General features: G+C 43.1%; 1 protein-coding gene across 1 annotated transcript; it reads left to right on the top strand.

The window, feature by feature from the left end:
- The first annotated feature begins 101 nt into the window (after nucleotides 1-101).
- ARL3 (ARF like GTPase 3) lies at nucleotides 102-22,960 on the top strand. Its single transcript, XM_075257584.1, has 6 exons — nucleotides 102-229; nucleotides 5,700-5,843; nucleotides 6,481-6,597; nucleotides 7,638-7,688; nucleotides 9,155-9,340; nucleotides 21,725-22,960. Exons 1-6 carry the CDS (start codon nucleotides 227-229, stop codon nucleotides 21,770-21,772), a joined length of 549 nt encoding a protein of 182 aa, XP_075113685.1. The 5' UTR covers nucleotides 102-226; the 3' UTR covers nucleotides 21,773-22,960.
- Nucleotides 22,961-23,467: the final 507 nt, after the last annotated feature.

Raw genomic sequence — 23,467 nt, 5'->3', positions numbered from 1 at the left:
GACAGCACGGGACACCGCCCACTTACACTGTACCCGTACTTTTCGTGCATGCGCAGAATATACCTACTGTCACCTACAGTCAGGTTTATAGGCGGGGAAATGGGCGTGGTTAGAACGGGTGTTTAGGCAACCAGTGTTCGCAGCGTGACACGCCCCGCGACGTTACGTGTTACCAGCGGCTTGGGTGACGTAGTTGCCCCTGGTAACCTGGAGAGTCCTGAAGAGGATGGTGAGTGATGCGGAGCGGGGTAACGGGAACCGGAGCTGTGGCTGGGGGATGAGGAGTCCGGTGTGCCGGGAGGGCACGGGGCCCAGGGGGCTGTGTGCCGGGAGGTGGCGGCATCTCCAGTCTCTGGCGGAGGAGAGGGCTGTTCCGTTGCTGGGACGCCATGATGCTGAGGAGGGAAGGGGCAGCGGGGACACCGTTGGCTGCTCATCCTCCCAGTATAAGCGGATTACATGTCAGATAGTAGCCGGCTCTCATCTCCTCGGAGCTTCATTCATGGCTGGGGGAGGATCAGTGCACAGCAGCCATCTCCTGCTCTGGGAGAACTACAAGTCTCAGCATGGCAGGCCTAGACTATCAGCAGATGCTGGGAGCTGTGGTCCTACACCAATCAGGGGACAATGCTATAGGGAAGGGGTAGCTAATGGCTGGTATATAGTGTGCAAGTAATAAAAGAGAAATCAGAGTGCCCTGCAATCACTGTAAGGCTGATGACCACTATACCTAAGTCATATACCACAAACCATAGCACAAGTGCAGCCACAAGGTCCTTGTGTTTACTGCTGTTTCCTGGGACACACTCGCATTTTCCCATTAGAAGCAATGGAAGTCTATGTGTAGCCTCCAATTAGTGGTAAATGTAAGTGTCCGGGAGCACCATGTGGCAGTACAGTAAGGGGAGGGACCCACTTTATAGCTCCCTACTGTGCTAGGCCACTGGTACTCTAACTCTGATATTAAGCTGTGTATTTGTACAAAAATCCAGGCATTTTTATTAGAAAACTATCTGCGTTTTTGTGCAAAAATACACCATGTGAACACAGATTTAGTTATAATTAAATGCAGTTAAAATCATTTACCCCAAAGTGACAGCACTGCGCCCAGGGGCTATGTGCCTCACAATAAGGTTACTAATAAATGAGAGAACCAAAAACAAAAGAAGAAAAATGACTGCAGCACCAAATATAGTCAAAGTACAAAAAGCTTTATTAGACAAACCATTTATGTTAAAAAATTATTATACAAGGGAGGACAGCATGCCAACAGACTGGAGAGGCCGACTCAGCTAAGTATGCGAGAGTTTATGTACATGGGTAAGTATATGGGTAGTACACGGCTGAAGGGAGAGCCAATGGGTATGTAAAAAGGTCAGCAAGTCCAATAATGACATAAATTGACTACTATAAGCATCATAAATAGTAGCTATATATATTACACAGCAAAATGCAACAACTGTATATATAGAGACGTGACACAGAGATGCCGACAAATATATGTCACACCGTCATATAGACAGATGGTATAGTAAGCGCCAACAGATATACAGCTAATAGTATAACCAGTAGTAGTACAAAGATGTAAACAGATGGGGGCGCATAGTAGTACATAGAAGTCTAATATAAGTCAGTGACTATAAGAAAGTAAGTACCTAACAATGACCCATTCCCCAATCCAAGAGAGGACCCATGAAATCAGTGTAGCAAGTAAAACATTATCAGGCAGAGACGGAGCTCCGGAAATCCCCGACGCGTGTTTTGGCGCTAGCCTTCTTCCCCAGAAGTCCTCTCTTGATTTCATGGGTCCTCTCTTGGATTGGGGAATGGGTCACTATTAGGTACTTACTTTCTTATAGTCACTGACTTATATTAGACTTCTATGTACTACTATGCGCCCCCGTCTGTTTACATCTTTGTACTACTACTGGTTATACTATTAGATGTATATCTGTTGGCACTTACTATACCATCTGTCTATATGACGGTGTGACATATATTTGTCGGCATCTCTGTGACACGTCTCTATATATACAGTTGTTGCATTTTGCTATGTAATATATATAGCTACTTTTCATGATGCTTATAGTAGTCAATTTATGTCATTTTTGGACTTGCTGACCTTTTTACATACCCATTGGCTCTCCCTTCAGCCGTGTACTACCCATATACTTACCCATGTACATAAACTCTCGCATACTTACCTGAGTCAGCCTCTCCAGTCTGTTGGCATGCTGTCCTCCCTTGTATAATAATTATTTAACATAAATGGTTTGTCTAATAAAGCTTTTTGTACTTTGACTATATTTGGTGCCCCAGTCATTTTGCTTCTTTTGTTTTTGGTTGTATCAATAATGTGACTTTTGGGGCCGCCTGGTTACTCTGACCCTTATGTGGGAAAATACACTATGTAATGATGTTGTGATTTCCATATTTTCCATGGTTGTTTTGTAATATATGAGAGACCTGGAGGTCCTTTATTAGTACCTGCATATGCCTTACAGATTAGTAGACTTTTTGTGTGAGGCATACAGGAGTGAAGGCGAGGGTACATGATGGTTTGATTGCTATTAGCATCAGGCACATGGAGTTACTAAAACTAAACTCCACCAGGTGTCTGCCAGCAATACTAATAGCAACTCCAGTGTGTGTGTGTTGGGGGGGGGGGGGGTTGTTCTTTTCTTTTTTTTAGGATTAGTCATGGGCATCAGATTGGTGGCAGTCTGATACTCTGCACCCCGACCATTTTGCCACTGCTCCAGCAAAAAGACAAAGAAAGTCTATTGAGTGGGAATTGAAGAGTTTTGAACACTTTTACATTGTTACTGCAGCTCTACTACACTGTGTAGTAGTTTATCTAGGGTACTGTAGCTCAGCTGTACACTGTGTAGTGGCCAAGCCAGTTTACTGCCACTTGGCTCTGTACACCGTGTAAAGGGCTAATTGGGTTACTGCGGCTCAGCATTGTACGCTGTCTAGTGGCTGAGCTGGGTTACTGCAGCTCAGCTTTATACGCTATGTAGTGGCTGAGCTGGGTTACTGCAGTTCAGCTCTGTACACTGTGTGGTGGCTGAGCTGGGTTATTGCAGCTCAGCTTTATACGCTATGTAGTGGCTGAGCTGGGTTACTGCGGCTCAGCTTTGTACGGTCTAGTGGCTGAGCTGGGTTACTGCAGTTCAGCTCTGTACACTGTGTGGTGGCTGAGCTGGGTTATTGCAGCTAAGGTCTATACACTGGAGCTCATAAACACTGACATTCTGGAGAACTCCTTTAGGTTCAAACTTACAATTTTACAGAATATTGTGTCCATTTGGGGATGTAAATGAGATTTTACACAATATCTAAAATAATCTGACCAACAATGAGTTGATATTAATATTCAGAATCTCATTGTCCCCTGTATATTTCCTCTATAGTGTCTTGCTCTATTTCAGAGGTTATTAGGGAACTACTAGTTCTGCACTTCCCTTCTATAATCCTGATAATGGTTCCATGCGGGCTCTTCAGTTACCTCTGTAACATATGGCCATGGCACAGAGCCGCTACCTAGCTGATCTATCTACTAAACCATCGCAAAGTACTTAATACCTTTACTGGTCACGTGAATTGGATTTCAAGATCAGATAGAAAGCCAAGTCATTGTATGTTTTACAGCCAAGCCAGTCTACTAAGAGCTGTGTTTCACAACGTGTGTGTACTGGGCCATATATGGAGCAAAGGCTGTGAGTGTAAGAACTCCTTGTCAGAAATAAATAGTGTTTTCTATCCAAGAAGCTGAAATAGGATATTTTGTGTTGCATTGGCTGCTTTTAACATAAAAGTAACTATTGGACTATAAGACTTTCATCTATAGTATTTTGGAGCAGATGGTTATACATAGCCTGACCTCGTGGCTTTATATACAACCAGGCCTAGATAGAGACTTCTGACTGCAGTGTTAGCAAGTCAGTGACCTGATCATATGGGGTCAAATGAGACTTGGGGTGATCGAGGGATCAATAGATATCAAGAGCTGGGAGGTGGAAAAAAAAATAAATCGTACTCTCCTGGCCCCGGTGCTCCCAGCGTGGTCCAGTCCTGCTTCTCAATGTGATACCGCTCGCTGGCTGTGACGTCCCAAATTCCTTCCACTGAAGCTGCTGATGGGCCTCAGCTGTCATGTGACCACAGCGGCCAATCAGTGACCCCGGGATGCCTTAGGTAGCGATGTCATGTGCCCTTTGTTGAGGCTGCTGATTGGCCTCAGCATTCACTTGTGGTGGGGAATTCTGCTGGGAGGTGCTGGAGCGCCTGTGAAAGGCGAGTATGATGTATATAACAGTATGCCGACTTTTGCAGCAATATGCCATTTCTGGCAGTGTTCTTTTCTTCTCCATCCTGCCTTTGTATACCAGTGCAAACACATTGAAAGAACTGCAATAGCCATTACCTGCTCAGTCAGTCATTGTGCGAGGACAAGATTGTATCTGTATCCGCTTCTCTACTGTTGTGCATCAAATAAAAATTGCTTTGTGTAGGCCAAGCCCAGAAATTTTCCAGTTTGTTGCAGCTTTTGTTTCTTGTTTTATGTCTCTATTGTAGAATTAAGGTGATGGACGGGCTTTATAATCCGTTTTGATAAAGAAATAATTTCCTTTTTTTTTTTTTCTTTGGGATAATAAATAATGTAATTGCGTATTAAAATAAATAAATGAGAGTTGGAGAATAACTATACAAAAAGCTATGTGACTAGGGATTGGTGAGAAGAAATGTATAATGTTCATGTATTTATGTATATTTACATTTATGTATATAAATTTATTTTGGAGTTTTTTGTTTATTTTTTATTCTGTTTCCTGTTAATAAATATTGTGCAAAGTGTTGTGTTGTCTATACCGACTGGTCAGATCAAAGCTTAAAGGGGTTATCCAGCTTCCAAAAATTATCTGCAAACACATCCACATCAGTGCTAAATAATCGCCGTTCCTTTATCCACCCTGTACTTTATTTTGCTTGAGATTTCTTGCATCACTGTAACCCCTCGTTCACATCTGCGTTTGTATCCCGTCCGGGGAAGTCTGCATGGGGACCCCCCGAACGGAATAGCAAGTGCTGTGCAGTAAAAGCACACGGACCCATAGACTACCTTCCTGTCTGCATGATACCTGCGGAGATCTGGTGGTAAGCACATAGAACCCATTATAGTCTATGGGGATCCGTGTGCTTTTACTGCACAGCGCCTGCAGTTACGTTTGGGATTCCTTTCGGGAAGGGAAGGTGGGTTTCCCATGCGGACTCCCCCAAACGGAATACAAACACAGCTGCGAGCCAACCCTTATTTACATGCTACGAATCTGTGAAGAAACTACGTTTCCCATGGTGCACCTCCCTGCTATCACTCCCTGTGTTTGCTCACAGCAGACGGAATAAGCGTCCAACTCCGGGGACCTCAGATGTTAGAGTGATTTATTACCTGTCATTTAATTGGAGGGGAGAGCAGGCAGATGCATCATGGGAAATGTAGTTGTGAGGATTTTGGCAGTGGATCTTTTTGCAGATCGTTTTTGGGAGCTGGATAACCCCTTTAAGTATTTTAGAGGGTCTCTGGTTGCTACAGCAACTACTCCATTTTATTTAATTTTTTTTTCTAAAAATGAAGTATAAATTATACAGACATTTTATGAAAGGAGATTTAATTCTGCTTTTGTTTATCTCCTAAGGGTCTGCTGTCTATTTTGCGTAAATTGAAAAGTGCTCCAGATCAGGAGGTACGAATCCTTCTCCTGGGTCTCGATAATGCAGGAAAAACCACATTGTTAAAGCAGCTAGCATCGGAGGATATTAGTCACATCACTCCAACGCAGGTGAGTGGCACTGTGCCATTTTGGTGAGTCAGTTCATGAAAATTTAGACTTCTATAAAGAGGACCTTTCACCACCTCCATCATCTTTCGACAGATGTCACTCCACTGATTCTGGGACTGTTGGAAATTTTTCGCTGGCTCCCAATAATGGTTCCTGTTAGCGTCACTGCTATAAAGTGGGTGGTCTCAGATTATCTGCTCCAGCCCAGGACCACCCAAGTGGCTGTAGAAAGATTGATTGGAGCGCTGGTTCCAAAAAATTAATTATACTCATTTCTCAGGTCTGCAAGTAAATATCCAGCTTCTTAAGCCTTGCCCTGGGACTGTGCCGTTTTGGACAGGGTTTTGTAAGTCCAGCCTTTTCCAGGCTGAAACGTCTCCTTGGCAGGTTTGAGGTATAGAATGTTACAGGTGGAACTCAGTCTTCTGAGAGCGCAAGGAGATGAAACTTTCCTATAATAAGACATATTAGATTTCGTAAATTGACATGTGTTGATGCTGTCAGTCATTTATTAATGTCACTAGTTTTAGCAATGAAGCGTTTTTTTGTTTTGTTTTTTGTTTTTTTCTGTAACTGCTGAGTAACCTCATAAAATGATCACTGACCTTCTTTTCCTATTGTTCTTTGTTGTTTTTAGGGATTTAATATCAAAAGTGTACAATCTCAGGGGTTCAAACTGAACGTATGGGACATAGGTGGACAGCGGAAAATCAGACCGTACTGGAGGAACTACTTTGAGAATACTGATGTTCTTGTAAGTGTCTTTGGATAGTGGTTTTCTTTTTATGTAAAGGGGACCTGGGAGTCGACTTCAGTGTATAACCCTGCTTGTGTTAAGTCAATCCAACCCATGTCAATAAGAAACAATACTTATACTAATTCTCATGGAAATGTGCTTGGGCTCCTCTAGTGCACCCTGCACGTTCTTAGATGAAGCTGGGGCAGTTCACATTGGCCTCGCTATTATTAACTGAACCTGAGGTGTCTTGCTGGATTTTAAAAACATGGCTGCTTTCTTCTTCTTGGGCATTAACATCACATTCGTTGGTCACATGGCCATGCTGCAGCTCAGTCCCATTCATTTTAATGGGATGAATCTGTGGCATTGCCATGTGACTAACTGACATGATGTCACTTGCTGAGAAGAAGAAAGCAGCCATGTTTTCTAATCCTGAACAAGTAAACAACCCTGGGGTTGACAGGCTTGCCATACACAAGGTTGCAATACTAGTCCACCAGTCCGTGCTCTTCGTTTAGTGTCCCGGGAGCTCCTGACTGTCTCCGTGTACTATGAGTTTTGTTCTACATTGCAATAATTCAGCTTAAGACATGTAGTAGTTTCATTTATATATCAAAGAAAAACCATCAGTAAAAAAAAATGAGTAGGTTCTATTCTGTTGGGGCAGTGGCCTCTATATGTATCTGTATCACCTATTGATGTTAATGATACATTACAACTCATATGTATGATTGGTTATTAAATGGGAGCTAAGGTGAGACTTGTCCAGGTTATTATACTCCCTGGGATTACCATCGGTCAGAATTTTATGGCTTATTCCATAAAAATCTCTGGTGCGAAAAACCCTGTAAGGAAAGATGAAGGAAGTGAAATGGAATAAATAGTTTCATGGTTCTCAAGGCGAAATAGCCCCATAAGGCATGAAGTGAAAAGTCACGTGATTATTAACCTAGTGCTAGTGAACACCTTGGCTTAGTTACTATAAACCCTCCCTCAGACGGTTGTATATACAGAGGATTGTTAATAAAGGAATCTCATGTTTTCTCTTCATTTAGATATATGTCATTGACAGTGCAGATAGAAAACGCTTTGAAGAAACGGGTCAGGTTGGTATTGTCTTTCTGTTTTATTACATATTTGTGTTGGTTGTACTGCGGTTTGATTTTCATGCACATTTATGCATTGCATCCCCCATTCCTTCTCACTGCATGTCCACAATGCACATGTATTTAAGTCTTTAGGACTGGGCCCCCAAAGCAAAGCACTATATTTCACTGTTTTTATCTGCCCCATATAGATTGCATACATACAGGGGGGTGGGGAAGGTATGTTCAAACGGCTCTCAAATCAAATCAAACAAGCTTTATTGGCACGTCCGAATAGATATTTGGCATTGCCGAAGCTAGTAAAGTGTGTGTGTGTGTGTGGGGGGGGGGGGGGTTGAATTCAGGTGGGTGACTGGTGGGTATGGGGGGGGGGGGGTTTGGGGTATAACAGTCTGTGGAGTCTCACCTTCCTCTTCGTTGGTGACCGCTGGACACGTATTGGGCAGCGATCTCCACAGTGGCCTCCTCTTCTCCCAGTAGGATGTAAAGTTTCCTCTTCTCGTCTGCAGATATGAAGTCTGGGATGTGGGCAGAGAGTCTTTATTTAGACTCCTCATGTAGTTATGCAGTCTAGAAGAACAGACCAGTTGGTTTCTTAATGGTGGAGCCCCCTAGTGACACTAGATTCACATTAGTTTTGGCCTTTCCCTTGTTCTGTTCTGTCAGAACATGGTTACACGGTGGATGAGTTTGGATGAAGACAACGATCCATCGAATCTAACCTGTAACCCTCCAGTGTTGATCCAGAGGAAGGCAAGAAAAAATCGCCCATGAAGCTTGTGCCAATTGCCCCATGTTAGTAGAAAAAATTCCTTCCAGACTCCGGTCTGGCAATCTGTATAAAACCCTGGATCCTCAGTGTCCTTCGCTAAATCTAGAACTCCTAACCCAAAACGTTGCATAGGCAGACCACTACAACGGAGGTCATATTTGGAGTCCAATAGAACCCATTAATTATTATGGGGTCCATCCGGTGTCCATTCTTTAAAATATATCCCCTGCTGCCCAGGACTGTGGGATTGAGATGAATGCTTACTGCAATATGAAAGGATGTAACCAGCTGCCAAATGCACCTAGTACAGGACAAGCATGTTGAAATCCACCATGCCTGATCCTTGTTTCCCATGAAGACTGCTGATCCTACATTGTTGTAAGCACAGGACCGTGCAGATCAGGAACAGAAATCTCAGAGCAGTGCCAAAGGGATTGGCGCTCCATAAGCAATATACTGGTTGTCCGAGATCACAGATACCACTAATGGCATCTTCTCACATGTGACTATGACTTATTAGAATCTCCCTTGTCAGATTTCCAAATTGAAGCTTTTGTATTGGAACAATCTAAGGATAAAACGGTTCTCAGGACAGTGAGACCATACGTATGATGGTTTATACCGTGCCTGGGTATCTGATACGTAGACCCAAAATAACTCCTATCCAATAATTTCTTACCTCTTTTATTTTAAGGAATTGGCCGAACTTTTGGATGAGGAGAAGTTGAGTGGAGTCCCAGTGCTGATCTTTGCTAATAAACAGGATTTACTGACAGCTGCACCAGCCTCCGAAATAGCTGAAGGCCTAAATTTGCACACAATTCGAGACAGAGTCTGGCAGATTCAGTCTTGTTCAGCGCTCACAGGAGAGGGCGTACAGGTGAGTGACACATAGGGGGAATGTGGTGCCATAGACTGCACTAACAGAGCTCAAGGTTTGCATTACCTAATAAATGTATTTTTTTTAATTTATTTATTATTCTTAAAATACTTGGGGCTTCTGAAACTTCCAGTGCACACGATTTGGGATGTGAAGCATAGCTGTAGCTTCTTTTGCTGACAACTGGTCCTCTCAGTCCACCCCCCAAACACATGTGCATGTTTAATGTGTTCCAAATGGAAGAAGCGACTGGGCTGCTGCCAAACCTCTCGTGGTGTCTTCTTTCTACGGAGAGAAAACGGATGTGGCATGTTCACATCCAACAGCCTGGTTCTACTTTTCTCTAACATCTACCATCAGCGACACCCCCATATTAGACGGTTGGTTGTGCGGAAATTTGTGGGGTCATAACACCCCTCTCATGATTACAATGAACAGAGGGAAACCCTCATATTAGCATTGTCAAGAAAAGTCATGTAATATGAATCTGGAACATCTAAAAAGTTGTGTTAACGCGTACCAACGGTTATAATGAACATGTATGAATAGAGAATGTAAATATAAGAATCTTCATAATATATCTTAAGGAGATCTGTTTCCTTCTCCATTCTCCTCCTCCTCCTCTTCAGCCTGTTTGTTTACATAGAATCCTATCCAACTTCCACATAGAGCTTTATGGAGAGGGGAAGGGGATGAGGAGGATGTTAAGTTTATTGCCTCTTATCTCCAGCATAGCAGTAGTAAAAGATGTTCCTCTCAATAGTAGTGTAGTAGCAGCAGGGTTTTTTTGTTTTTTTTCTTCCAGAAGCTTCCTTCTCCCCCTTCCCTTCTCCATAGACTGATATGTGAAAAGTAACTTTGAATTATATCTTCTTTTATCAAATATGCTTCCTTAAAGGGGTTGTCCCATAACAAGCATCCTATCTATACTGCTAGTTTATGTGGATTTAAGACTTTTTCTAAATGCATTGCTTTATCAAAACTGCTTTGTTTGGCCGCTATCTTAATTTATTCACTTCATTGTTTACACTCAGTTTCTTTGGCACAGGGCTTATCTGTTCAGTTCCCAAGTGACCTAGCTCCCTGCTCTCAGGGGGGGAGGGAGGGGCTGAGTGCTGGCAGCAGCTCTGAGCTGTGTATCTCTGACAAGTAACAGAGCTCCTCAGATAGGGGAGGGGGGAGGTGAGAGCTCTGGGATTACTGTGCTGTCTGTCTTCAGCTCATCCACTTATCAGCCGGTTTAATTGAATTTGTCTAATAATGGCTGAGATAAGGAGTCCATTACCTCTATATGTAATGCAAGCTGACTCAAATCCAGCTCTGCTACATTACCACCAATCCCTCATTACTGACTGCAAACATAGCAGATAGCAGAGCAAGTGAAACCCCGCCCACCAATGTGCCAAGCAAACCAGGAAATGAAGAGAGCACACAGCCTGCAGGTTGGTGAACAAGGGTTATGGGAATACCCCTTTAACCGGTTATGAAGCAAAGTTTCTTATATTCACCTTTACTATTCATTTCAGAATTTTTCTTTTTTTACTTTTTGATATGCTTTTATCTAGAAGTATAAAGTGATATGACATTGCACTACACGGTCACTGAAGGGAAAGGTTGTTTCGTGAGACTGCCCATGTCCAATTGCTCTATTGGTTATCATAGCGGGTGCTACTTCAGCACAGACCCCAAGACTTTTGTGTCGGCTCTTTGATCAATACGATCGTGCTCGGTAGGTTAGTATGATCAGGGCAACATTTGCAATCATTAAAAGAAATAAAAATGACTCAGTATGGGTGATTTTAAAAAAATATACAGTATATATATTTATATATGTGGCTCAGTGAATCACTGGCTGAGATGGGTCACCCTTGCGGCAAGTGATTGGCTGAGTGGTCATTTCCTGTGTGTCAAGAGAGTCCAGGAAGCAAAGACCAGAGGGGGCACTGGGGAGACCAGTATCATAAGACTGCAATATGAAGTCTTAAATCTTCAACATTGTCCTGAATTATCAACGACGGCTATGCCAGGTTGGCCACACCCAATAGCAATTCTTTGTCAGGGTGGAGAAAGCTGCTAATAAAGGTCTCATACACTCATTTTACATGTATGTGTCTATATTTCTACCTCCATATACCTTTGTTTTCATACAGAGGCTTATGGAGATATTTTCAGTTGGATTTGACGTCACATGCTATAGTATGGAGAGATTCTATCTAAAAGGGTTCTTTATAGGGGAAAATAACTTGCATACAGCCTAATGTAAAGTCCCAGTGGCTCAATAGGAAGTGCCGCTAATTTCATAGTAGCCCACGAAATACAGGGACGCTTTGGCCACCAATTTACCTGGGAATGGCCCTTTCCCATCCGGAAAAACCCAAATTGCCCACACCTGGAAATAGTAATATACGGCTTTCTGCACACAACTTTGTATATTATGGAAAGAAGTGTCTTATTGGGTCATTTGAATGGGATTTCTCTTTTTGTGAACACTCCGACTCTATAAAATAATCACTATGGAGCAACAAGAGTGTTTTGCTACTGTTATCTCCTTGGAGCAACGGCAACGCCTTCATTGCTCCAAAAATGTAACAAGACTGTGATTTCTCTGCAGCGGTGTCACCCATCTACAAGGATGGGGGACGCTCTTTGATTCGAACGAGCCTAATTTATGTATCTGCCGGGCTGGGTGTTAGTGACAGACCCCCTTTAAGGGCATGAAATGACGTTTAACCCTTTGAACACCGTTTCCAGCACTTGTGTGTAGGTACTTGAATATATCGACATAGCAGCCAATATCATGTGTGAGTAACTCTTCATATACTGTCCTATCCATGCCCTAGTATCTCCAGTTTTTAGAATATTTTCCTTTTTTCCATTGTGTCAGCCAGAAATCCACCATCTATAGTAACTGTAAGTAAAACCTTATGGAGGATCCTTCATCCTATATCGTACATGAGATAGCACTTGCATGTTTCAGACCTGCCGTGTCGTCTTCACCCCCTAGTGCAAAAATGGAGATCTATACATTTCAGCCCACTCAGGACACTCTGTTCCTATGGGAAAAGCAGAAGCAACAGGGGAAATGAGTGGGAGGCGGTATACAGGCGCAGCGTGCAGGTAGCGCAAGGATTTATACAAGCACATAAAATCTGACCAAATTCTGCTAGAGCGTGTTTATTACCTGTATCTGCTTTACCATCCTACACATGGCATTGACCCCCCATAGGTGTACGTTATATGTGACATCTGCATATTATAATGAGCCTTACAATACCGCGTCATGTTCCTACTTCGTCTAGTTCCATAAAATGCAATTTTTTATTTTTTATTTTTTTGTCATCCCATATAAAAGTGGTGACAAAGAAGATGGGATTCATTCACTGACAATAGTGCAGACACATTTTTCAGATGTGGAAATGGCTGTTCACACTAAACCTTCCCCTGCAGCCTGGCCATTATGTTGTGTCTGCCTTTCTCCCATGGGTTCCGGTGACCCGTACGCCACTGTCTGTCTCTACCTCTTGCCATTGTTTTCAGCCCCAGTTGCCAATGATCCCAGCCTATCTCCTTGCATTAGATTTGCTTGCCTTTGTTCAGTGCTGAGCGCGTCCGGTATACAGTCTATGACCCAGCACATACGGCCCCTTTAAGCTTCCCCGCATCCCACCTTTCTTTTTTTTTTTTTTTCCCCTTTATGTTGATATCAATCTGACGAACAGCTGGCTGTCTCTTTTGAGCCTGTCGCTGTGACTGCCTTTCTTGCTTTCACTGGCTCCACAGCTGTCTGCGTGTCTCTATCGCGCTCCCTCCCTTTCTCACACAACCTCTCATCTCCCCCCCCCCCCCTTCCCTTTTCACACACAGTCTGTCTCTGTGCTCCAAATAGGTTTACCATATTGATAAAGGATTCTAATGAAAAATACATACAGCGCGCCTGCATTACAGCTCCCTGGCACTATGCATTTTTCATAAGTGTCCTCTGTTTAAAGGAGCGGCTTTATAATAGAAGCTTCAGTGTGTGCTGTGGATTCCAGCTACGACTACAGGCGTCTTATTGGCCCCAGTGGGCAGAGGAAGAAACGGCATTGCTGATGGTTGCCGAAGTTGGGATATCTGGGGAACTCATCCTGAGCTCTGCGGAGAGGTCCTTCAATTGTTAGCCCCCTTGTATAACCATGTGGCTAGCGTCTAGTTCATGTAGTATGTTCTCAGTCCGCTAACCGGTTTACTGCAGTCTGGTTAGACCATGAAAGCTCCGTCTGACTTCTATAGGCTTTCATATCATAGTGACCCTGATAACCGGGGCAAAATAGGCAACATTTGGTAATTGCTATATGGCATGACTTGCAGGGACCAGGAAGCCATTGCAGTGCATCTATTTTCTTCTGGCCCCAAGCCTAAAGGCCCTGTAAAGGGAGTCTATCATTTGACAAACTCATTTTCAACTAAAGGCGCATTGGAATAGCCTTTAAAAAAGTTATTCTACTCCTACCTTCACTTCTTTGATTCTCCCTGTGGTTTCTTCAAAATTTGGTTTCTTCTGGTATGCTAATGAGGATCATGGAGCACCGGTAACGATCCCCCAGCGCTCCGAGCACCCCTGCATCATATCTGTCCACCACCCCTTTCATGCTTGTGCTCCGTCCCCTCCTCCTATTCTCCAGAACTTGTGCTTGTACAGGCCTCTGATGTCACGCTGTACACGCTGGAGGGGTGGTGCTTGGAGCACTGGGGGAACGCCCCCGGTGCCACGTGATCCTCCTTAGCATAACAGAAGAAAACGAATTTTGAAGAAATGGCAGGGAGAATCCAAGAAGTAAGGGTAGGAGTAGAATATCCTTCTTAAAGGCTATTCCAAAATGTCTTTAGTTGAAAATGAGTGTTACAAATGACAGACTCCCTTTAACACGGCCCAGACACTCTTTCTTGATCATTGCTCCATGTGAATATGCCCTTGTTCACAACAAACAAGCAAACACAAGTCTGGCAGCAAAATGCTAGTGTGTGTGTGTGTGTGTGTGTGTGTGTGTGAACAGGATACGGTGCAGACAGTAATGGAATTGTATAGAAAGGACTCCAGGCTCACATGTACAGCCGGATCTGAAGTTGATCTTAGGATTTCTGCTTGGCAGTAGATCCACACAAGGATTAGGCCAATGTGCAGTCTGTAAGGACAATGTACATGTTCATTTTTCTCGCAGATTTTTCTTTTCTGCTCTGCCTTCCCCTCCCCCAGCACTGTATGAGATCTATTGACTTGCATTGTATGAGGAATGATCATAGGTGTTATGAGACTTTCATGGGAATACAGCCTAACATCTTAGGTTGTTTCTCTTGACACGTTTTGGCCGATCTGCTGTATTTATCTAATTTTCAGATCTATGACCTGGATCCTGGGCACCATATAGGCCTGACAGACCTGGCATGTCTATAGCTTTAGAGTCACCACATAATCTCACACATACTGACTCTTAGAAACTCTGGTATAGCCGATTGGATGAAATATCTTATATATCAGACTGTTCAGCTCTTCCTGCTCTATAACATGCTGCCTGCAGATTAAGCACTTCCCATATGACTAGTAAAGTGCTGCGGAATATGTCGACGCCATATAAATAAAACTTATGATTAATATAGCTATTTTTGGCTGCTCCCATAAGGGTCATTCAAGGCTGCGCACATTGTCCTATATGTAAAAGAAAGGGCGAATAAGAAACCTTCCTGACAATGGCCGCACTTCCTTCCTGCTGCTAAGACGGTCTTTGACAAGATGTTCCAGCCATACGATCGCTTTTCCTTTAAGAACCCGGCTCCCATGACCTCTTGGGAGGAGCTGTGTGTCAAGGAAAATGCATTGCAGGCCCTTACTAGGTAACTGCTGAGAGCAGGCTTTGTATACGCCTTGCATCTTATTTCAGCTCCATTGCTGTAGTGCTGGGATTCTTGCCTTAATATCTACTTGCTCAGAATGCTGCTGACTGTCTCCCTGGCCGCTGTCCACGCTCTCCCAGCTGCCTCTTCCACACGTCCTCTCCCAATCCATCCTCCACTCATTGCCAGTGGGGCTCCCTCCTCCCTGTCCTGTTTTAGGCTTCCTATCAGGTTATCTAAGGGGAGCCTGCCTTTGCCAGTCTTTTGATCCCTACCTATCCTACCCGAATAGTAGGAGACAGCCGCAGAAAATTAACTCCCGCCATCCTGCGTAGCACTTGCTTTTCCCTCTCATATGGGCTGTTATGGCTGTCGTAGCACAGTCGCATAAGCTGTGTTCACCACTAGGTGGCAGCAGAGAGATCTTTAGATTTGCAACCTTTTCTGTCACTTCCAGCCTGCAGGGTCTCATTTGCTCTTTGCTCCTTGAAGTCTGAACAGCAAGTTGAAGCTTGTACGATTCTGCAATTTATTTCTTTATTTTTTTTCCTTTTACGTTTTGCTTACTTCATTATAGAGGTCTCCTTTTAATCTTTGGGGCTAGCCATTACTATTGTCATGTTGTTGTTGTCTTGTTCTATGCCTATACATTGCATTTTATGGTGCTCTGTAACCTAAAGGCGCACCACGTAACCTAAAGATGCACCACGTTCCTTAGTATGGGGGCCACAGAGTGAGATCGTACTGCTGGAAGGGGCCACCATTTTATTTTCACATAATGGCAGAATTTTTCAAACCATCTACTCTAGTTTACTGGCATAGATTGGTGTTACTTTTTGGTGCACGGGCTTGTATGTGTGAGCATATTGCTCACCACTTTTTGCAAGAGTAGGCAGACCATAGACATCTCGGTGGCCATATTTATTTTATCTCATACCAGGAAACTGACTTAAAGAGGACCTTTCATGGTCCGGGGCACAGGCAGTTCTATATACTGCTGGAAAGCCGACAGTGCGCCCCCTCCCTCTGCTCACAGTTCTCGACCATAGGCAGGGAGGGGCGTTCCTCCCCACTCACACTGTACAGCGCGATAGGCGCTGCTGTGAATAAGGACGTTCCTGACTGACTCAGGAACGCCCTTCTGACTGTAAAGAGCTACGGTACTGGCACTGATAGCTCTTTACCCGGGGCACAGATCGGGAAGTGCTGAATTCAATGCACTGTTGGCTTTCCAGCAGTATATAGAACTGCCTGTGCCCCAAACCATGAAAGGTCCTCTTTAAGTTTTACAGGAAATCTACACTAGATTCTTGACTATAATGGGGTCCATGTGGTTTCTGCACAAAAAATGCGGAGCGAAAAGTGCTGCTTGCAGGAATTTTCTCTCCACATATTTTATGCTTATAGGAAACGGAATGTCGCAAACGTGTGGAGCGGGCCTTAGCCTTACTATAGATGTATAGCATTGCAGCCTTTGTTTTAAAGGGGACGTATTAATAGGGCTGAGAAATTATGGCCTTAATCAAAATTGCAATTGATCAGGAATTTTTAAAGTATGATTATGTGTTGGGCAAACCACCCAAGATTTCTCAGGGTGGGGGGTCGTTGGGTGGGTTTGTTTGGACCAAACTTGTCTGACTTGGAGCTGATATTATACCCTGAGATGTCTTCTAACTCCAGAGTCTAATAAGTAGAGGCTCAGGGGGGTGAGCAGACATAAAAAAACAGTGTTGTCTCTTCTGTGATTTTGCGCTGCTCCTGGCCTCCTGAATGATGTCAGGGACCGCTGATATGACCTGTGATTGGGCCTCAGCGGTCCCTGATGTCATTCATGAGACCAGAGGAGAACAAAAACCGGCGCTGGAGCCCAGGAGAGATGAGGAGCACTGTCTTAGGTTTGCTCATCTCCCCTGGGCCGGCACTCATTATGAAGAGATCCCCGAGTTTAATAATCGCAGTTCTAGAAGTGTTTAGTCCGAACAAAACTGCAGGCAAACGCTCGCAAAATACTGTAATAACCAAACTGAAATAACTGACATGCACAAAATCACGTTGGTTATTTGGATTGACGGTCGGTTTTGGTTATTTTTCAATGAATTACCTGTCCCTATGTATCAGCTGTTATCATACGTCTTTTTTTTTTTTTACTAAATCCTAATCTCTTTGAACTCAGTTGTTCCATTCCTCAATACGATGTGTCCTTATGCAGTCTTCCACTGATTTCATTGTATAGCAATGTTGGAGCATCTTGTTTGAACTCTGTGCCGTTCCTCTTCTGCTCCTGCTGGAATTGTATGTATAAATCATCAGCTTGGGCGTTTCCACTCCCTTTGACGATAGGATGTGTCCCTATACCGTATTACACTGGACACAGACTGGTTAGTGACAGAAACATTGACCAGAGGATTAATGATGCCCAGTTGTCATGTTACTCATAAATTTCCAGTAGGAATAACTTGGGAATGTCACAATGCAGGGTTCCAAGAAAAGACTACAAGTATTTACTAGAACAGACAGACAGGTCAGAAAAACTGATGGATTCCTTTAATCCCGCGTGCTGTGTCCGTGCGTTATCCATGTTTCTAACGCTAGTTACACTGACCCTTTGTTTTCATAGGGGCCCATATACACTACCCTGTATTATCACGGGTCTGTGTAGGGGATAAGAGCCTGCGCCAAAACTGAGGACATGTCCTATTCCCGTCCATTTTGTGGGCCAGGCTTGTCGAGGAAATGTATCGTTCGGTGGAGGTCACGAATATCTCCATGTGCCGCCTGCGCCGTTTTCTGACATACACCCATACATGCACACATTCGTACGGCTTCCTTAAAAAACCTGCTATTTATTAAATGTGTCTGGCGTTCCATGTTGTGCTTATTTCTGCTTCGGCCTGGCAGGGCTTTGCACTGATGTCGCAGTGAACTGTGATGGTATCACTGTGAGATATCATTAAGGCTGACAGATATCGAGCGCTGGAGACTTCACGCGTTTCAGACCAGCTTGTTATTCCAGGCTTTTATTGCAACTTTCCTCCCTGGATTGTCATGCTCCAGTCTGCACGGCGTCGTACCCAGCTTCTCGGTCTCTTGCATTTAGTCGTTCAGTTTAAGATCTGACATTTTAGGAAATGAATACCCAAATAAGACTATGCAGGTTCAGGGGCTGGGGGATTCGCAGTAGGTGTACAGATCTCCTCCTCTGGCCTTGTCCTGGGTTACACATTGGGTATATGTTTATGTGAACGCTTTGTTAAAATGCCGATATGCCTCATTCCTTCACCCTGCCCTCCCCACGCACCTCGGGCCCCCCCTTTATAGGCGCTGTGCCTGTGAATGACTGCTGATTACTCCCTTTTTCTGACACTAATGTGCAGCACTCCATAGATTTCACGGTATTTGAGCAGACCGTATTGTTTCATGGATCTATGTGATGGATGGATAGATGAGCCGACTACTCCGAAGGGGTTTTTTTTGTGCTGCAGACCTATGGTCGCTTATGGAGTAAGTGTAGGAGTAGGTGTCAGCTGATCTTTATTGTTTTTAAGCTGCCTCAGCTGTTCTGGTTCAGCCAATAAACCCACATTGAAAATTAATGAAGGGCCAGGTCTCATGTTTGGCATGATGGCTCCTGATACGGGCAGATAGATATCAGGCTACAGGAGCATGGGATGACTTCATTCCAGAGACACATCTGATACTTTAGCAGATTTCACTCCACGCAACGTTATTCACCGCAGCGAGGTGGCAGATGAGAAGATGCACGGAGGATGGATATTTTATTGATTATAATGCCGGTTAATGGTGAATGCAGAGAATGTGATGTCACCGTTTAACCGCTTCTTAGGAATCCAGTTTCACATGGTGGATCTCGTAGCAAATAACTCGCCTGCTTGACTTTAGACATAGAATATTTATTATGTGAGAAACAAATGGCCTATTAAATGACTTCTCGGAGATGGTTCCTATACTCTAACATGGTTAACATTCCATTTAGAGTAGTGGCTATACGCCGAAGATAGCTTTCAGCCAAACTCGTACAGATACGGTCAATCCTCCCAACTGCTCCATACACAAGCACAATCAACTTATATTGATTCAATAGGGTCGTCTCAATAGGGAGAGGAGATTGAGACTGCCGGACATCCCATGTGGTATCATGTCTTCTCTGAGCACACAGGAGTTGGCACAAAATTGTAAAAGGGGTGTGACCTAAATCATTAATCATAATCAAGATAAGATGTCAGATTAATTGTAATTCCTGATTATCGCCCAGCCTTACCATTGATTATAATGAGGACCGTCGGGTGTTTGTACTAAAACCGCTGGATTTAAAAAAATCGGCCTTGCAGCAACTTTTTCTTCCTAGCGATATGACTCCCTCCTTCCTCCCCGTTGGTTCACAAATGTGAACCCAGCCTTAAAGGCTCATTCACACCTTTTTCTGTTTGTTGGGTTTTTGTTTTTTGACTTGTGTTTGAGTACAGGTCTTCACAGACCCCAGAACCCTCCATATTTCAAGGTATGTCAGAAATTCTCATGCTTGCAGAGTTGTTGGATGTTTCCGCAGCTTATTACTCCGCCACATCTTCTGCAGATCTGTCATGTAGCCTGTGCTGCCCTTAGATGAAATAAAATACATCAAACAGAATCCCGAGATCCCAAGGCTCCTGTGATTTTATATATTTCAGTATATTTTATATGTAAAGGTGATATTTAAAGGTACAGATTTTCCTTTTCCACGGTTTATCCCTACAGAACGTGCTCGGTATAATAATATCATGTCACTTCTCCTTTAAGCTGGTTACCTGTGCCAACCTATAAATCCACTTTATGGGACAAGCAACCAGCATTAACATTAACACAGCAACATCTTTAGTGAAGCGCCATCTGTCACCTCCTACATCCATCCGCCTCCATAGTGGCTGAGCTCGTATTGTTCACTATAGATTACAGAAACTCAGGACTGTGATGTAAAATAATGTTTGTGAGTGATAAAGGGCAAGTTTTATCCTATGTGACCAGGGCCATCACCTAGTGATCTAATGCCCCCCGCGTTGCGGTTATGCCCTATAAACCCTCTGTGATAATCCAAAGGTTTTACATGAAGCCGTAGACGTTGGTGTTCCCGTACTGTACTGACTGCACTTACTATGCTTCAACTGTTTTATTTCCTATGTGTCACCGATATTTTATGGGCTTTGTTATGGAAACTGTGGACGTGGGCAGATTTTTGTACTGTATTGCTATACTGTGTATTGCTGTATATTTATCCATTTTTCATTGTATATAGATGGTTTTTATGTTTTTTTAAAGGGGTTTTTCAGAACTTAAACCTTCTTTGAGTTCCAAAAACTTTCAACTTGTCCAGAAGTTTTTTTTACGAAAGTCTGAGGCCCCCACCCATTGTTGCTTTGGGCTGTGTTTCGGCTCCCCTTGGAGAGGCCAGTTTAGTGGTGGACGTGGTCATAGAAAGTATGAGTCCATCCAATGCTTTGCTCCCATCTCGAGCAGAGCTGAACGCCGTGACCTATATTTGGTAATGGACTAGATTCGCCAAATTTACCATTCAGCATCTGTCACATTTCCTGGCTGCCTATCCACCTCTAAGTTGGAGTATTTTTGAGGCAGAGTTTGACTTAACATGTTCCATTTTCTTAGAAGCTAGCCCCCTCACTTATGAGAGGCTAGCCCCCCTTTTTTGTCAAGATTTAAGATGTGCCTAAGATGCTTCATTTAAGCCAGAGTCTAGTCCTAACCACGGTAGTAAATCTGGGCCACTATTCTTGCTCTTTTGTTCTCTTGGGGGGGATCTGAGCATCCAGAAACTCAAAACTTCTGGCAACGTTATTTGGCGAAAGGTTTCCAAAATTCTAGATATGCTTTTAATATTGTTGGCCATTAATTCTTGCTTTATGGTGTTCTGTCTTCAAGACCTCCACCGATCAGCAGAATGAAGAACCTGATCACCTCATCAGGATATACAAAGGCACATTCCTCTACATATGGATTGTCCATGACTTGTCAAAACTTAGAATATAAATTTTTGGTACTGTAAAAATTTGTTAGTAGCAAAATTTCTAAATGTAAAAGCTGCACATGGAGACTTATACGAAACATTTAGGCCTTGGTGCCTAGACTAGAGTCATCTCTTAGCGTCCAACTCGCTGCTTGCTCGATAGGGAGTTAAAGTCGATGTCTTGATCGGAACCTCCTTCAGATCCTTTGGGGGTGACTGTTCAATCCATTGGTAGTTCAGTCACTTTGTGTCTGGTTTTAGGGGTGGGATATCAACCCTAAGCCAGTCAATGACTTGTATCCAATTTGGCCATTTCACCAACTATTGATATTTTTGTCCAAGGATATAATACCAAGTAGTTCCGAAGATATAACTGTATGTACAAAACCAAAATCTGTGTCTGATGTGGATTAATCTTGAAAGCCTACAGAAATTGACCTGTAGGGAAGTCATCTTCTTATGTGACGTCTTTTCACAAATTTCCCTTTCTTTTGTAGGATGGGATGAACTGGGTCTGCAAAAATGTTAATGCAAAGAAGAAGTGATAGACTGAAAACAGTAATGGATCCTCTCAAGACTGCTACACCAACTTTCTATTCACCTGCAATGGACTCGGAGGTCACAGCTAACTTGTCTTTTTGCACCAGTTCCCGATTAAACAGAAATAATCCCTATACGCTGGCCAAAAGTAGCTCATTCCAAACAAAGCATGTCTACACTGTCTTAGCCTACTTGCCATGTATTTAATCTTTTCAATGAAAGTCATGTATCTTTAGACTCCAGTGTAACTGAAGATCGACTGTAGGTGTAGAATAGGGTCTTTGTTCCATGCCTATTGTACCATTCAATGGTATCGGCAGGCGATGTAGGAATGCTTTTTATTAGTAGCTGCTCTGTATTAAAGGCCAGGTGACTCTACACCATTGGAGTGCAAGGGAATGGATGGTATTAACATTAGGTTACCATGAGAGACATTTTAGTATCTTTTGTAGCCACGACTGTTTGTAATCCCAAGGACCATATTTGGCCGCTCATTAGTTTTCTTCCTTTTCCGCCTCTTCATGTTTAGTCACCTTTCACTGGCTAAAAAGCAATACTTGTGATTGGAGTAGACTTGGTGTAACCCAAACCAACCACTTGGATATCCACTCAAATTCTACATCAACAATAATACCAGAATCAGATTTGCCAGTTTTTAGGAATTCCTTAATTCCCCCCCCCCCTTTTTTTCTGCTCTACGTAACTGGACAGATCCAAAAACACACTAAAGCCTTAGCTTAATAAACTGGTGCAATGGTGGCCATCTTTGTAGAGCTGCAGCGCCTTTAGTCATATAGTATATCAGTAAATGATGATCTTAATTTTTTGATGGGTTGAAATTCTTTGGTTAGAATACGTATCTTGTGTCGTCATCCCGATATTAACATTAAGCAGTTTTTGAGCATTTATCGGAATTTTAGATTTTATATTGGACACTAGTAAACCCACCAAAGTCTACAGTTAAAAGTGAAATAATTGCGTTAAGTTTCCCCCAATTTTTACATGATATTTTTGACAAGACCAATCATCCTTCTAAGGTCCAACATGCTGGAATCCATGTTGCTGTTTGACAGTATCGTCTGCTGACATGGATGATCGATCATTGAATTTTTCCCTAACATTATAATGAACTTTCAGTTAAAGTGTACCTAAACCTTTCAGCAACTTTTTGATTTCCTGGCAGCTTTATTTTTTACCATAATATATGTTGTAATATATAGCGGCCTTGGGCTCCTTTCGTTGAAATCCTACAAAGAAGCCCCTTCTTTAATCTCTCTCTTATTCTTCTATTACCAGCTGTGATCTACACACTGCTTCCTATATGGGTGGGTCAAATATCTTAGATATTATAAAATTTAAAACCGTGTATTGGTGTCATATGAAAGCTTAGATTCTCAGCTCTAATATGACACCAAGATTGCAATTCCACCTACCTATATCAACTATCACCAATTTGGATTGCCATATTTTTTTGCAGCTGCTCTTAATCTAGACTGATATTCTTGATATCTCTGACTTTGTGTCATATGGTAATTTTCCCTATGGCACAATAACCACTGTTCTAAGTTTTATAATTCCCAAAATATAATCTGCCTCCGCTTTCCTGCATTGCACAGGAGCCTACCCTTCCATACAAATAGTGAGAGGACTTCTGCTGGGGGTAGAAAAATACTGTTAAGAGTACAGAAGAGACAAATTGG

Source organism: Leptodactylus fuscus, chromosome 10, assembly GCF_031893055.1.
Source record: "Leptodactylus fuscus isolate aLepFus1 chromosome 10, aLepFus1.hap2, whole genome shotgun sequence".
NCBI lineage: Eukaryota > Metazoa > Chordata > Amphibia > Anura > Leptodactylidae > Leptodactylus > Leptodactylus fuscus.
The sequence above is the reverse complement of the archived record's forward strand: the minus strand, read 5'-3'. Positions and strand labels throughout refer to the sequence as shown.

What these genes read in the sequence shown, in the direction of transcription:
- ARL3 (XM_075257584.1), top strand. An exon ending in GTCACATCACTCCAACGCAG is followed by an intron (nt 5,844 to 6,480) that starts GTGAGTGGCACT and finishes TGTTGTTTTTAG; the next exon opens with GGATTTAATATCAAAAGTGT. An exon ending in TCACAGGAGAGGGCGTACAG is followed by an intron (nt 9,341 to 21,724) that starts GTGAGTGACACA and finishes TTTCTTTTGTAG; the next exon opens with GATGGGATGAACTGGGTCTG.